Raw genomic sequence first — 17,065 nt, 5'->3', positions numbered from 1 at the left:
AGTTTTTAAATACAAGGAGGCAAGAAAATTGAAATAATATCTATTAATTAGGGTAATTGTTGAGTATTAAATTAGACAATGCATGAAGTACCAATAAACAATAACTGCTAAGAATGCCTATTCTGTAACTCGTTTGGAAATTCGTGGTCTTGATGATCTGAGCAAAGACCTCCAGCAGGTTGGACTCTTTGGAACAGAAAAAAATTAAGATTTTGTTTTCTCATCATTGCAAAGCTGCCGGACTTAGTCCAGGCACAGCCCGCGAAATGTGTTTCCTCAACTCCATGGGCTCCATTCCCTCTACTAACTCCTTATTATGAGCTTAGGTCACTCGCAGGAGAAAAACACTGTCAGCATCAACATTCTGCAATATTTTCAAAATACACTTTTTAAAATTTTGAATAAAAAACAAAATCATTCTTTTAGTCCAGTAATTCCATATGGTCTTATTTCATCTATACATAACAGGATCTTTTCAAATTATGTAGGTGCCTATTTCGTTTTTCTTTTCTTTCTTTGAGGATTGCCAAAAGACTCTGTGGATTTTATGTTTTCACAAAAATGGAAGGAATGGTGTTCACTCATGAGAATCAGAGCAACAGTTGAAGTAGACCCTCCGCAGAGCTCAGTTCCTGGTGCGTGAACGATTCAGTAACATCCCCTAGTGCTCAGCTCTTAGAAAGAAATTTCAGAGGGACAAAAGCAGTATCTGTATTAATAGCCTAGGGAGGGAGGAAACAGAAGTGGAAAAAAAGCAGTCTGATAAAAAATATCAAATTCCTAGCTCAGTGGGTAGAACATTGGCCTGCAGACTGAAGGGTCCTGAGTTTGATACCGGTCAATGGCATGTATCTTAGTTGCAGGTTCCCTGGCCCTGGTGGGGGTGCATGCAGGAGGCAACCAATCAATGTGTCTCTCTCACATAGATGATTCTCTCTGTCTCTCCCTCTTCCTTCCACTCTCTCTAAAAATCAATGGAAAAATATCCTCAGGTGAGGATTAACCAAACAAATAAAAATAAAAATAAAAATAAAAATAAAAATAAATAAAATGCAGAAATCTTCCTTTCACTCCAGAATGTCTGAAAAGAAGAGATTCTATGGAGCATGGATGCAGAAAAGAAGGTGTTACTCCTAAGAGAAAAAAAAAATGAATTGTGGACACAGTCACTCAAAGTCATAGAATCGACCACTGAAAGCAATTGGCTTCAACCTCATTATCACCAGGGGGGCACATACCAGAGAACGTGGGACAAACCCCAGGCTACAGCCCTTGGCATTCTCAGGCCTACTGGTGCTATGGTTCAACAGCCTTGAGGGGGTGGGGGAGACCCAGAGACCACCACCATCATGGCTACTATGACAACAGCATGACTGTCAGATCAGCTAGAGCTTGGGGTATACACGTTTGAAATGCAGCCTGTATTTACTTCCTTGTGAATGGCTTGACACATGCGCAGAGATATCTTCAACATGTGTAGGTGACCCTTCTTTTGAAAGGCAGTTAAGAGCCTCCTCATTAACTCTTCCTACTCATTAGTTTTCATATCAGTTCACCTTTTATACTGGAAGACACTGCAAGCCAGCTCAGCTAGCTTCTACCTGGGACACCGCACCAAAACTACACATATAATTGAGAGAACAACCACATCTTCCTGGTTCTTCCGCTGGGCAGGCTCAGTATGCTTCTTTGGACTGTATAGGTGTGATCTTGTTCAAGAAAAGCATGTAAACACAGACTAACAAAAGTCTCCATTCCAGAAAATTGGTGGAACACTCCTGGGCTCTTGTATGGTTTAATGACTGGCTTTGCACATCCTTGTACTTTCTTAGCCTGGCAGCAACTGCTTTAGGTTTATCATCCTCCTGCTAGACCAGTGGTTCACCAGTGATGTCCTCAATCCCATGTACCAGCTCCTAGAGCATGAAATGATTGAACATTGTCCTCTAGCGCTCAGCTCTTAGAAAGGAATTCCGGAGGGACAAAAGCAATATCTGTATTAATAGCCTAGGAAGGGGGAAAACAGATGTAAAAAAATTTTCTAATAAAAATAGTAGCAGCCAAATTCTTTCATTCCAGAATGTCTGAAAAGAAGAAATTCTATGAAGCATGGGGTCAGGGCACATATAAGACTCATGTACAACTTAGTGAAACAACAAACTGATATGTCTCTCTCTCTCTCTAGCTCTCTCTCTCTCTCTCTCTCTCTCTCTCTCAATCAATAAATAAATTTGTAAAAAGGAAAATATTTTTTACTTACTATCTAGGCTTGAGGTTCCAGGCACTTCAGTCCACAACGTGAGCAGCACTTCTCTCCCAACTGGCAATCCTCATCTCTCTGGCACTTGGGTTTATCAATCTTGAGACATGTTGGGGGTTTTTGTGGGCAGGAACCTGTTTTGACTTTATGGGATACAACAAGATATTTAACCTTTAAATACTTCATGATAAAAAATAAAAATATCACAGCTTTTTAAAAAATGTAAATGGAAAATTTTTAAAATCTTTTTTTAATTTTAATTTTTTTTATTGATTAAAGTATTACATATGTGTCCTTTTCCCCCCATTGCCCACCCCACCCCACTCCCTCACCCCCCTGGTGTCTCTGTCCATTGGTAATGCTTATATGCATGCATAAAAGTCCTTTGGTTGATCTCTACCCCTTACCCCCACCCTCCCCTACCTTCCCTCTGAGGTTTGAGCATCTGGTCAATGCTTCTCTGTCTCTAAATCTGTTTTTGTTCATCAGTTTATGTTGTTCATTATAATCCGCAAATGAATGAGATCATGTGAAAAATATCACAGCTTTTATCTCTTTTATTATAAAATCAGCATGTAACTATAATATTTCACATTATCCTGGATTAACCATAATTATTGTGCTAATAATTATAACATTGAAAAATCATTAAAAAGTAAATACTTGATCATAGTTTGAGACAAATTTGGGGTATCTTGGGAACCCTAAACAGGATTTTCTTCTGATTAAGCCTCTTATCTTTCTCCCTAGCACAAGAATAGAGTGAAGGATAAATGAGTTTTCATGGGGAAAATAGGGAGTGATAACATATATGATTGACTTTGAAGAATAGCATAATAGTCTCCTGAGATCAGGAGGGCAACATGAGAGCATTGTTTGGGCATTAAAGGGGAAAGGTTCTCAAGAGAACTCTAAGGTTGACCTAAGACACAGCATGGCATCCTCAGCTCGTATACTTTGGGAGACATACCCAGTCCTCACCTGTCCAGGCGACGGAACAAACAAAGCCACACATGGATTCACAACATTTTTCATTAACAGCGCAATCATGGTCACTCTTACACGAAGTTGAACATTGCATACGGTCCTTGGAAGGAAAGAGTGGGCACTGTCCTGTCTTGACTAAAATAAGAGCAAATATGAGCTCCTTAAAACCCCACCCCATTGCCCGCCCCCTCAAACATATTTTCCTTCTCTTCAAAACTAGTATCTCTGTGACATGGTTCATTCTGCCTACGTCTAATGGGCTGTGGAGGAATGAAATGCCTCACATTTTATGAGATGCAATAGAAAAAGAGTTAGGGTTGGTGTTTAAAGCCCCAAGGTAAAGCCCTAGTCCTGCCACTTAATGAGTGACTTCAGTTTCTCCTATACCAGTAAAATAGAAGTAGTTATGTGAGATCTACACAAATCAATGTAAGCCATTTTCGGGGATTTGGTTTTACTTTGAATGAGGAGTGACAGGATCTGACTCCCATTTTGAAAGGATCGTTGTGGCTATTGTGTTGATAATAGATTGTTAAAGGGGAGGAATAGAAGCATGGAGACTATGAGTAGGCTGAAGCCATATCCAGGTGAGAATTTGACACCTCCTACCAGGGTAACAGCTGTGGAGGTAGGAAGAAGCAGTCAGATCCTGGATCTATTTTCCCAACTCAATGGATGTTGATTGAGAAAGAAAGATATCATGGGTGATGTAGGAGTTTGGTGGTGGTGTTTTGTTTTGTTTTACAACTAAGATGGGGAGATCTATGGATATAGCAGGCTTGAGATGGGAGAGTTAAGGTATTCAATTTTAGACAAGTTAAATGTGAGGCATTGGTGAGAGCCAGATAACCTCAAAGTCTGAGCCTGCAGCAGCATGGGTGTTCTGTTTCTAGTTAGAGTAGGCCCTCAGATTGCCAAGGATATGAGTCTTACCAGTTAATGAGCAAGCCTTCATGCAGTCTTCCTTGCTGAGGAAGTTGTTGGTATTCCCATCACAGCCTCCATACTTAAAAGGTTTGCATAAAAAATGTTTTAAATCATAAAACCAGCGCCTATTGAAACGCATACAGTTTCCTGAATCTAATGTTAGCATGCAGGGTTCTGAGGGCAAGAAGCAAAGAGGGAAGAACATAAAAGGTAGCAAAAGCGGGAAGGGGTCAGGCCTCCAGCATTTTTATAGTTCATGGTGTTACCATTCAAGTCATAGAAAGAGCCATGGTCAACAAAAGTTCTAGTCTTCGCTCTACTACAAATGCTCTGTAGTGAATAGCATCTCTGAGCATCATTTCTACTTTGCAAAGGATATCATGAAGAGTACATGGGAATGCTTTGGAGCTGATCTTTCTACTTCTCTGAGCTTTGGGAGGGCAAGACTCATTCAACAACTATATCCAACGTACCCAAGACAGTGCCTGACACATAGGAGCATTAAGATACTGAGAAAGGAAAAAAAAGCACCCCCTCATGACTGAAAACTTACCTGATGCTCACAGCTAAGTCATGTTGTTTCTCTGTAGGACATAAAGAATCTCACAGAATATCCACATCAATCAAGGTCACTCTGAGACCAGTGTAAATTGAACCAAAATATAAAAATCACTGTGAAACCCACAAAACAACAAGCACCTTTGAGTGACTTATGTTTCCTTACTGACTACACTCTATCCTCATTCTAGCCTGTCCTCTCTGTAGATGAGATTCACCGAGAATTGCCCCACTTTCTGATAGCATCCAATCTAGAGCCAACCCCCACTGCCTTAGACTATCCCTGAAATCACCCGATCAAAGCCTCAATCCTACAGGAGATTCTTTCTCACAGCTTCTTAGTGGGATGCCTCAGGTTGTCTATGGTGAACATTCTCCCTGACTACAATGAGTAATAAACCCAACTTGTTCAATTACAGGTGTGTTCTGGTGGACTTTGGCCAAAAGACATTGACAATAGATATTTGTTGAGTGGATTTTTATAAAATGCAGAGTTCCCTATTATTAGATGCTCAATAGCTTGAGTTACCAGAAAACTTCCTTAGAGGCCAAAGAGTCCAACAACAACACCAGCGTCTAAGCTGACTGAGGTTTATATTTGGGACTGTGCAAACAATAGTCTCTTGACACACAGTGAGCATGCACTTGGAAGTTGGGAGTCTAATTAGAGAAGACTCAAAACACGAACCCTGGCCCCTTTATCCTGCCATCCTAGGGAGTGTTCAGCCAGTTCTGGACCAGTAAGAAGTAAGGTGCCTCAAATGGCACCTCTGCCTTCATTGTGGAAGCCACTACCTTCGTATGGATCCATGCATTTCTTCCCACAGGCAAATTGGCAGCACTTCAAGTGTTCATCACAGCCATAATCCTCTTCACACAAGTTCGGAACTTTAGTCTGACACTTGAGTCTCTCTTGGGGGCACATTCCTGGTTTCTCTGCAAGAAAGGTATGTCTGAATTCACAAACAACCCTTGAGAGTTTCAGCTCTTCTGCCGTGGCAAAGGTGAATAGTGAAAACTCTCTGTCCTGTCCTCTGCCTTTAATCTTCAGTCCTTGCTGAGTGTATTTAGGGACTGGGTCTGCCTCTCACCACTCTCAGCCCATTTAGATAGATCTGAATTAGAAATGTGTGCCCATGTAGAACTAAAGGGGAAGCTTCTTGGATTCCAGGGCAGAGGGTTAAATGGGAACCAAGATCTTTGCCTTAAATTCAGGAGCTCTCTCCTCTCAAAACTTAATATTTTAATGCCTAATTCCTGTCTCTAGTATCTTAGTTGACAAGGGGAATTAATTAGTGGGGAGTAGTAGAAATATGGAAATAGGAGTCAGGAGGCCTGATTTTAGCCCCTAACCCCCTGTAAGTTCAAGACCAACCTGAGTTCCACTGTACGATTCACAGTTTCCTGTAAGGGGGAAGGAAATGTCGGAGTGGAGGAAGCACTGTAAGCAAGACAGATCTGGCTTGGGAGTTTGACTCAACACAACCAACTAAATAATCTTGAAGAAAATGTCTTCCTTTGTCTGTGTTATAATGTCCCCATCTGTAAAATGAGAATTACAATATCTACCTTATAGGCTGCTTAAAAAAATGAAGTGGGATGATGCCTATAATGTACTTACCACAGTGCCTGGCACATAGTAAGCACTTGGCACATATGGGTTTACTTCCTTTCTACTTAGGGCTAGATATGGCTTCCTTATTTCAGCTCTTGTATGAGGCAGAATTCCAAAGTTGCACCCACAAGATTCGGATCCTCTAGTTATTGGATTAAACACCCATTTAGACACTGCTGTGAAGGGATTTTGTAAAGGGAATTAAAGTCTCAAGTCAGTTGACCTTAAGATACATCGATTATTTAAGTGGGCCTGATTCAATTTCTTGAGTCCTTAAAAAGAAGAGGTTTCCCCCTCCCCCATAATTAGTAGAGAAAAAGAGGCCAGAGCGATCTAAACTATAACACAAATCCATTATGCTATTCATAGCTTTGAAGCTGGAGGAGGCTAAGTGCCAAGGAATGAGGGTGGACTCTAGAAGATGACAGCCAGTAAGAAAACCTCAGTTCTGCAATTGCAAGAAAATGATTCTGCTAACATCCAGCGAGCTTGGGAGAGTCCCAGAAGACAACAGCAGCCTTGGCTGACACCTTGATTTCAGCCTGGTCAGAACCTGAGCAGAGGATCCTCGTTCCTCCTACAGGTAATTGGTTACGCAGCAACAATGCTTAATTTTGCTTCATGCTCAGCACTTCTCCAGTGGAAACTGACCAGAGAGGCATGATCCTTTTAAACAATACTGAGTCTTGGAACTAGAGATGTTTAGAATTACAAACACCATGATAATCATTAGCATCAACCTTCTAATTTCATAGGCTTAAAAACAATAAGGTCAGAGTAGATAACAGTGAATTAGAGGGGGGTCTGGGACTTCTAATCCATGGCTCACTGCAGAGGTTCCCACATCTCCCATGAGGACTGGCCACTGAGACTTATAATATTTTCCAACTATATTTCTTACCCCTCATTCTACCCTTAATATTCCTCCAAGGATAGCCTGAAGCTAAGAAGAACATATGGTTCCCAACCTGCAGTGTACATCAACTCCTCTGTGCATCATTTAGCAAATATAGACCATGAACTGAATCAGAATGTCTAGAAAGTGAGGGCCAGGGACTCAGATTTTTTCAAGTTCCTAGGTGACCCTGAAGCAGCCAGCTGGGCACCATGATGTAGGCTACTAATTGGGAACCAGTGCTCTAGGTTTGGGCACAGAGCTAAGCAAATCACACAGAACACCTCCAAAGAGGTAAAGATGCATAAAAACCTTGGGATTATGAAGACAAACTTCCCCTCTCACTAGTGCTGACTCCAGCCAGTTCTTCCTGCTCCCTGTTTTGGGGGCCATTTAAACCTTTGTTGGGGTTTCAGTCATGGTAGCCTCTTACCCCACTTTCAGCTTGAACTCTCACTTACAATCCTTCTTCCTCCCTGTCAGCCCTTCTCAGCCACTTACCTTGTGTGTACAGTTTCCTTTGTGATACACCCCCCAGGGGTTCCTCCGCTGTTACTGGGAATGGTCCCCAGAGTTCTGGTCTCAGCCCTCTCCTGTCATTACTTGACACGTACTTCCCAGATGACCACATCCATTCCCGTGACAATCCCAACTGTGATTCCCTTATCTCCCCCATCCTCTCCTCTCTTCCAGGCTAAGACACTTATATCCAACTGCCTGGGACAATGGCCTTTGAGCATCTCATAAGCACCTCTGTTGCAAGATGTTTAAAAACAGCCAGTGTCTCCCGGTGCCCAAACAGTGCCTCTGTCTGTTCCCATTTTGACATTTGGCAGCAATAGTCCCCATGAAACAAGCTCCTCCCTTTCCATCAGCCTAGCATCCTCTCAGTCATGGCCTTGGGTCGATTCAATCTCCTAACTCTCCAACCCCCTCTCTTCTCCCTCTTTACTACGACTTCTTCTGATCTTTCTTAACTATTCCAACAGCCTCCTCACTGGTCCTCTGCCCTCAGGCTCCTGTCTAGTCACTGATTAATTTTTTAAAATTAAACTTGGGAAAAAACACATATCAGGAAAAATTAGGGAAATAATTTTCAGGGAGCAGGTGAGGGAAGGATCTGAAGGGCCCGGAGTGGGTGAGTAGGGCTTGTTCTCTGAAACCACAGTGGAAGTGGCTTCATCCAACACAAGTCCTTGCCTCACGTCTAACCCTCAGTCCCTAAGAATGCCTGCTAAGGATGAGCGGCGGCCACTTTTCTGAACCCACCTCTGACTCTTTGGCGTGGCGCCGCAAATGTCAACTCCAGCGAGAGGGAGAGAAGCAGCAGGAGAGCTCTGCTCCTCGTGGAGACTGTGGTGGTGTGGCGAGGAAGGGGCCTATGTGGGATGAGAAGAGGGGCAGGGGTTAGGCACAAGCCAGAGAGAGACACAAAGCACATGTGGATGAACCTTAGAAATAATCCACCAGTTCCCTTCGTTTACAGATGAAAAAACCGAGAATCATAATGGAGAAGGGGCTTGTCCCTGGCCACATGGCAAGTAGGACAGGACCTTCAGTCCCAGGACCCTCCCCATAGTCCCACACTGTTCCATGGTACTGTATGTGATCTACCCAGACACTTGCCCATTGTCTCGCTCTGGGTGAGAGGCCACATGTGAATGATCCCAGGGATTCATCTGGAGCAGTTGCAAGCTAGTTTGCCCACAATCACTCCTAAGGCAATCCCAGGCACTAGGGAGCACTTTTCTTTGTACCACTCATAACAAGAAACAGATTTTCAGAGAGAATCACGGATTGACTGCCCCCTGATAATTTTTCTTCACACTCTACCTTTCCCCATGTGGCAGAGGTGGTTCTTTGCAATAAATCGAGGAGCATTTTGCAACTGACAGATCTACAGATGTCCAGGAGCTGGGGGAACAGCGTGAATGTCCAGGTTAACAACCTTTGAAAACTACAGATAAGGCTCCATCATGATCCCCTATTGCTCCCCCACTGGGAACACACCCTGCCTCAAAGTCCTGTTTTGTTTCCATGCATGAAAGCTCCTTGTTCACATCTTCCTCATCCCAGTAGCATAGTGGGTTCTGCTGCATGGCTACTCAACCGAGAATGTGCTTTTAGCCTCAGCCAGTAGGCAGGAGACCTTGAGGAGGATAATTAGCTCTGTATGTCTCTTTACTAAACCTTGCCTTAAACTCAGACAGAGTAAGTAGCTGCCTCCCCCAAAGACATAACCTTCTAAATAACTCCTACTCAGTGATCTACATTCTGATGCTGAGGAAGGGCAGTCTCTAAGTGCAGAGCATGGTACATCTCCATTGTGTGTTGTTTAAATGTCTTAAATCTTTCTAATTTTTGTTCTCTTTGACTAATCAATAGTTGAGAAAAGTGTATTGAGGGCTCTTCACACAGCCATGGATCTTTCAGTTTATGCCTGTAATTCCATTGATGTTTGCTTATTATATCCTGATTCTATTGATTTAGGTAAATATGAATGAATTCCTGGTGGGTTGAATTTTTTTTTAATCAGTATATAGTGATCAAATATACCAAGCACTGGGACAGCTAACAATGAAGGAAGGAGGAGGTATCTTCTTATAGGAGGCACTGCTCTGTAAGATTGGAAAAAGCACAGAATTGAGGCTTTTTCTCTATGAAGGAAGGGAAGAAGTAAAAGGGGTCTAGTCCCCAGCTTTATCATGTAGTCCCTGCAGAACTGGTCTCTATCTTGCTTTAGATCAAGCACTACTGACCAGTAAAGGTCTCTCTCAGTCAAAACCAGTTCATAAAGGCTGGGAGAGGCAGCCACTTCTTCAAATGTGCAGACAAGAAAATAAACTTGCAGGAACATGAAAAATCAAGAAAACATGACACATCCAAAGGAAGAAAACAAATTTTCAGTAACCAACCTAAAAGAAATGGAGGTCTTTAAATTGGGTAACAAAAATGTCAAAATAATTATTTTGTAAAGCCTAGTTATAAGAGAACACAGATTCACAACCAAATGAAGATGTTCTTAAATGACATATGAACAAAATGATAATATCATCAAAGAAATAGAAATGATTTAAAAAGAACAAAACAAAAATACTGCAGATGAAGAATACAATAAATAAACTGAAAAATTCACTAGAGGGGGTTCAAAAACAGACTTGGTCAAGCAGAAGAAAGATTGATAGACTTAAAGACAGGTCATTTTAATTACCTGATAAAAGCTGAATTTACCCTAGCCAGTTTGGCTCAGTGGACAGAGTGTCAGCCTGCGGACTGAAGGGTCCTGGGTTCGATTCCAGTCAAGGGCACATGCCTGAGTTGTGGGCTCGGCCCCCAGTAGGGGGCCTGCAGGAGGCAGCTGATCAATGATTCTCTTCTCATTGATGTTTCTATCTCTCTCTCCCTCTCCCTTCCTCTCTGAAATCAATAAAAATATTTTTTTTTAATAAAACTGAATTTAACAGCACATTCAAAGAATTATACAACATGACTAAGTGGAATTTATCCTTAGGATGCAAGGAAGCAACATCTACAAATCAATCAATGGATTGACCACATTAACAGAATAAAGGATAAAAATCATATGACCATCTCAATAGATACAGAAAAAACATGTAAGAAATTCATCATCCTTTCATGATTAATTTCTCGACAGTAAAGGTCATATTTGACAAGCTCACAGCTAATATAATACATAGTTAATATCATACTGAAAGCTTTTCCTCTAAGTTCAGGAACAAAACAAGGATGCCCACTCTTGCCACTTCTATTCAACACAGTACTGGAAGTCCTAGTCAGAAAATTACACAAGAAAAATAAAGAAAAGAACCGATATCCAAATTAGAATGGAAGAAGTTAAATTGTGTTTGCAGATGACATGATAATCTATATATATAAAAGCCTAATATGCTAAGTGTCCTACTGTTCTACTGTTTGACCGGTAGCTATGACACGCACTGACCACCAGGGGCAGACGCTCAATGCACAGGCACAGAAACATGGAACAGAATGATGACTCTCAGAGGGAAGAGCAGTGTGGGGAAGGCAGGAAGAGATTAACCAAAGATCTTATATGCATACTAGATGCCTGTTGCACAGATTCATGCACCGGTGGGGTCCCTTGGCCTGGCCTGTGCCTTCTCACAATCCGGGACCCCTTGGGGGATGTTGGACTACCAATTTTGGCCCGATCCCCACAGGCCAGGCTAAGGAACCCCACCAGTGCATGAATCCGTGCATCGGGCCTCTAACATATATAGAAAACCCCAAAATTCAGTTAAGTTGCAAAATGCAAAATCAACCAACAAAAAATCAATTCTGTTTTTATACACTAACAACAAACTATCAAAAAAAGAAATTGAGAAAACAAAATTATTTCTAATAGAATCAAAGTCAATAAAATACTTAGAAATAAATTTAAACAAGGAATGAAAGATCTGTACACTGAAAACTATAAAACAGTGATGAGAGAAATGAGAGAAAACACACAAAATGGAATGATACCTCACATTCATAGGTTGGAAGAGTTAATATTGTTTAAATATCTATGCTACCCAACATGATATAGATTCAATGAAATCCCTATCAAAATTCCAAAGACATTTCTCACAGAAATAGAAAAAACACACACGTAAAATTCATATGGAACCACATAAGACCCCAAATAGCCAAAGCAATTTTCAGCAAAAATAACAAACTAGAAGAACCACACTTCCTGATTTCAAAATATATTACAAAGCTATAGTAATCAAAACAGTATGGTATTTTTTAAAAAACACATTATGGTATTGACAAACACAAAACACACACACATAGAGATCAATGGAACACAATAGAAAGCCCCAAATTAAATCCACACATTTATAGTAAATGATTTTTGACAAGAATACAGAAGGTGGAAAGTATAATCTCTTCAGTAAATGGCATTGGGAAAACTAGATATCCATGTTCAGAAAAATGAAATTGGGCCATAATAAATGCAAAAATTAATTCAAAGTCCCCTAAAGCCTTAAATGTAATACCTGAAACTTTAAAATTACTAGAAGAAAATATATAGGTAAATGCTTCTTGGCATTGGTCTAGGCAATTATTTTTTTGGATATGACCACCCAAAAGCAGGCAACAAAAGCAAAAATAGACAGGATTGCAAATGAAAAACCTTCTGCACAGCAAAGGAAACAAACAAGAGACAACCTACAGAATGAGATAAAATACTTATGAATTGCATATCTAATAAGGTGTTAATATCCAAAATATATAAAGAACTCAAAGAATTCAATAGCAAGAAAACAAACTAACTAATAAATGGGCAAAGCACTTAAATAGACACTTCTCAAAAGAAGACTTACAGCCCTGGCCAGATAGCTAAAATGGTTGCAGGAGCATCCCATACACCAAAAGGTTGCGGGTTTGATTTTGGTCAGGGCACATACTTAGCTTGCAGGTTCAATCCCCAGTCAGGGCATGTATGGGAGGCAGCCAATCAATGCTTCTCTCACATCAATGTTCATCTCTCTCTCTCACTCTCAACATATCCTCAGGTGAGGGTTTGAAAAAAAGAAGATGACATACAAATGGCCAACAGGTACATGAAAAGGTGTTCAATATCACTAATCAAATACAAACAAAACCACAATGACCTATCATCTCATACCTGTTAGAATGACTATTATAAAAAAGACTAGAGGCCTGGTGCATGAAATTCGTGCACTGCAGGGGAGGGGGTCCCTCAGTCTGGCCTGTGCCCTCTCATAGTCTGGGAGCCCTTGAGGGATGTCCAACTGACAGCTTAGGCCCACTCCCCGTGCTGCTGCAGAGGTGGGAGAGGCTCCTGCCACTGATGCTGTGCTTGCCAGCTGTGAGCCTGGCTTCTGGCTGAGCGGCACTACCCCTGTGGGAGTGCACTGACCACCAGGGGGCAGCTCCTGCATTGAGGGTCTGTCCCCGGGTGGTCAGCATGCATCATAGCAACTGGTTGTTCTGCCATTCAGTCGATTTGCATATTAGCCTTTTATTATATAGGATAAGAAATGACAAGTGTTGGCAAGGAAACTTTTTAATATATATATATTTTATTGTTTTTTTACAGAGAGGAAGGGAGAGGGATAGAGAGTTAGAAACATCGATGAGAGAGAAACATCAGTCAGCTGCCTCCTGCACACCGCCTACTGGGGATGTGCCCACAACCAAAGTACGTGCCCTTGACCAGAATCGAACCTGGGACCTTTCAGTCCGCAGGCCAATGCTCTATCCACTGAGCCAAACCTGTTTTGGCGGCAAGGAAACTCTTGTACACTGTTAGTGGGGATATAAATTGGTACAGCCTGTTTATGGAAAACAGTCTGGAATTCCCTCAAAAATGTTAAAATAGGACTACCATTTGATCTGGCAATCCCACTTCTGGGCACATAGAAAAAAATGAAATCAGTGTTTTGAAAAGATATCTTCAATCCCATTCACTGTAGCATTACTCACAATAGCCAACATAAGGAGACAACCTAAGTGCCCATCAATAGATGAATGGATAAAGAAAACGTGATATAGATCACATTTATATATATCACATAAATATGAAATCTTAAAAAGTTGAAGGTGATACCAGAATGGTGCTTGCCAGAGCCTGGGGGATGGGAGAAATGGGAGAGTGGAGATGCCGGTAAAAGTGTGCAGCCTTCAGTTATAAGATGAATAAGTTCTGGGGTCTAATTACAGCATGGTGACTGTGGTTAGCAATACTGTATTACATACTGGAAATTTTCCAAGAGAATAAAACTTAAATGTTCTCACCACAAAAGAAAGAGGTGACTATGGGAGGTGATGGATATGTTAATTAACTTGATTGCTGTAATCATTTCACAATATATGCTATATAAAATCATTATGATGTAGACCTTAAATATATGCAATTTTTATTTATCAATAACACCTCATTAAAGCTGGGTAAATTTGTTAATTTTTTAAAAGTTTCACTGGGTATTCAGAACTAGACTAACAGTTGTTTTCTATCAGAATTTTGAAAATACATTTCTACTGTCTTTAGGCTTCTGTTGCTACTCTAGTCAAATGATTCTTTTCTTTCCTTTTCCTTTTATTTATTTTATTTTTAAATCTTTATTGTTCAGATTATTACAGTTGTTCCTCTTTTTTCCTCCCATAGCTCCCCTCCACCTGGTTCCCACCCCACCCCATGCCCTTACCGCCCCCACCACTGTCCTCATCCATAGGTGTATGATTTTTGTCTAGTCTCTTCCCGCACCCCCCACACCTCTTTCCCCCCGAGGATTGTCAGTCTTTTCTTTTTTTTAAAAATTTATCTTATTTTTTACATGCAGTAAACATTAATATTTCCAAAAAAATTATTTAAAATATATATTACATGTAATAAACATTAACATTTCAAGAAAAAATATTTTAAATTTAATAGTATTACCAAAACTGTACTAACATAGTATAATATCATAAAAGTTGTAGGAAATATTAAAAATCTGCAAATAACAGGATTACTTCTATTATAGTCTAAAATATTTTTTTCCTCTGGCTCTAAATGATTCTTTTTGTTTGTTTTTTACTTTAGTTACATATTTCATTTCTAGGTGTTCTATTAGGCACTTTTTCAACATTCTGGTCATTTTCATATTCTCTTTAACTTTAGTCATGCTGTAATTGCCATCTTTTAATTCCTTTCCTTTCCATTTATTTCCTAGGCATTTTAATTTTGTGTTCTGTATGCAATAATCCCAATATATGAAGTCTTTGTGGGTCTCTACTGTTTCTCTTGACTTTTCTTGTTTTGTTAAACTGTCTGTGAATTTTTTTCTGTGAGCCCTTATATTTAATAGAAGTTTATCTTTTTTATTAATTGATATTGAGAGAGAGAGAGAGAGAGAAATATCAATCACTTGGCTGCCTCCTGCATGCACCCCAACCAGAGATCAAACCACAACCTAGGTATATGCCCTGACTGAGAATCGAACCCACCACCTTTCAGTGTATGGGAAGATGCTCCAACCAACTGAGCCACATCAGCCAGAACTTTGGAAACTTAACTTTAATGGCACTTTATCTGTGGAATTTCTTGGAATCCTGTATTTAAGAAAGCATTTTCAAAACCAGTTTGTTAAACCAGTCACACAAAAACACCCTATGGTATCTGTTTTTTATACTATTCCACTTATATGAGGTTCCTAGAGTAGTTAAATTCATAGAAACAGAAAATAGAACAGTGGTTTCTAGGGCTGAGGAGAGGGAACTGGAGAGTTATTGATTAATGGGTACAGAGTTTCAGTTCTGAAGATGAAAAGAGTTCTGCAAATGGATGGTGGTGACGGTTGCACAACAATATGAATGTACGTAATACCACTGAACTGTGTACTTAAGAATAGTTAGGATGGTTGACTTAATGTTGTGTGCATTTTACCACAATTAAAAATAATTTAAAAAGAAAAGGAAGTTTTTGTTTCTGCTCAGAGGAGTAGAGAGCTGAATAAAGTCCCAAACTTACATGGACAAAATGCTGGACAACTTTTCTTGAGCTCAACAGAGTGCTGAGGTCAAGGGCAACCAACCCGGCCAGAATCTAGGGGAAGAGAGACACCTGCAAGGAGAGAGGAGCGTGAGCATTGATGACCAGCGGGCCGTGCAGCCAGACACTAGTGAGTAGAGTTCAGTTAGGATGATTGGCAAATGGCTGGAGCAAAAGAAGATGAAGTCTCCTGGGCTGCAAATACAGGCAGAGTCATACCCTCTTTTGGACTTTTTCTTCAGGAACCCCACTGAGCACTTAGAAGATATTTAGAGATCTGAAAGTCCCCTGTGTGATGTAGAACTGGAGAGGGGAGAGGAGGCAGCAGCCACTAGGGATGGGGCAAAAAATTCCAACTGGAAGCTTTCCTTTCTTTCCTACTGACCAAGCTTTAATCTTGGGAGAGATGAGCAACACTGTTGAGAGCAGAAGAGAAATCTTGATGCAGCTGCGGGGAGGGCAGAAATCCTAGCCAGATTCGGAACTTTGTCCTGGGCATCTAAGGAAAGGCAGGATCACTAAGACAACATCCCTGAAACCCAGGGACAGTGTCTGCCTCAGACCCAGACTTAATCAGAACAACAGAGAATGGACCCCCAACCACCACCACCCCACTAACCCACCAGACTAGGAACATTTAGTAGCAAGTAACCTGTAAGAGCCGGTCATTCACAGAGAACACAAAGCTGAGAGTGGAGCAGTCGTCTGGAAAAGGATCATCTGGTAAACCCAGCTCCACCCTAAACACAGGCACGTGTGTTCTGCAGATGGAACTGGAAGTCTCTGGTGCTCTCGCAGGTAACCACAGCAACAATAAACCAATAAACGGCCAACTCAGCTCCGAATTAGGTGAACACACATTTCCACACTAAAGGCCTACTAGAAGGAAAGGCAAACCCATTTCCAGAGATAAAAACTGTTTCCTGACTCTGATTCCTTCTCCCTCCCACTATAAAAAACTGGAAAGTAGGTAATAGCAGGCAGATTGGGAAAGGAGACTAGAATTGAAGCACATTGCTGGTGATGAGTTTACTGGGATATTTTTTATCTGGAGTCCCCTGGCTAATCTAGAAATAAGCACTAGGGTGCAGATAGAGAGGGCTTCAGGAAAAAACCCTATAATTTTGGTTTGATGCATGGAGAGGGAAACTTAGGATGCTCAGAAGAGGTGCAGAAATCTCCTAGTTTCCTTCCTTCCTTCCTTCCTTCCTTCCTTCCTTCCTTCCTTCCTTCCTTCCTTCCTTTCCTCCCTCCTCCTCTCCCTCTCTCTCCCTCTCTCTCTCTCTCTCTCTCTCTCTCTCT

General features: G+C 41.0%; 1 protein-coding gene across 1 annotated transcript; it reads right to left on the bottom strand.

The window, feature by feature from the left end:
• Positions 1–1,946: 1,946 nt before the first annotated feature.
• Positions 1,947–16,454, bottom strand: WFDC8 (WAP four-disulfide core domain 8). Its single transcript, XM_054723600.1, has 7 exons — positions 16,416–16,454; positions 8,512–8,621; positions 5,528–5,668; positions 4,181–4,348; positions 3,242–3,382; positions 2,261–2,403; positions 1,947–2,007 (listed from the first exon to the last, which is right to left on the bottom strand). Exons 1-6 carry the CDS (start codon positions 16,430–16,432, stop codon positions 2,264–2,266), a joined length of 717 nt encoding a protein of 238 aa, XP_054579575.1. The 5' UTR covers positions 16,433–16,454; the 3' UTR covers positions 1,947–2,007; positions 2,261–2,263.
• Between the last annotated feature and the right edge of the window lie 611 nt (positions 16,455–17,065).

The sequence above is a fragment of the Eptesicus fuscus genome, chromosome 12, assembly GCF_027574615.1.
Source record: "Eptesicus fuscus isolate TK198812 chromosome 12, DD_ASM_mEF_20220401, whole genome shotgun sequence".
Taxonomy (NCBI): Eukaryota; Metazoa; Chordata; class Mammalia; order Chiroptera; family Vespertilionidae; genus Eptesicus; species Eptesicus fuscus.
This window is presented reverse-complemented; position numbering and strand designations above follow the sequence as displayed.

Excerpts from the sequence above, each read along its gene's own strand:
- WFDC8 (XM_054723600.1), bottom strand. Across the intron at positions 5,669-8,511 it reads GCCACGCCAAAGAGTCAGAG|AGAAACCAGGAATGTGCCCC; the intron begins GTGGGTTCAGAA and ends CCTTTCTTGCAG. Across the intron at positions 2,404-3,241 it reads TTGTTCCGTCGCCTGGACAG|TCAAAACAGGTTCCTGCCCA; the intron begins GTGAGGACTGGG and ends TATCCCATAAAG.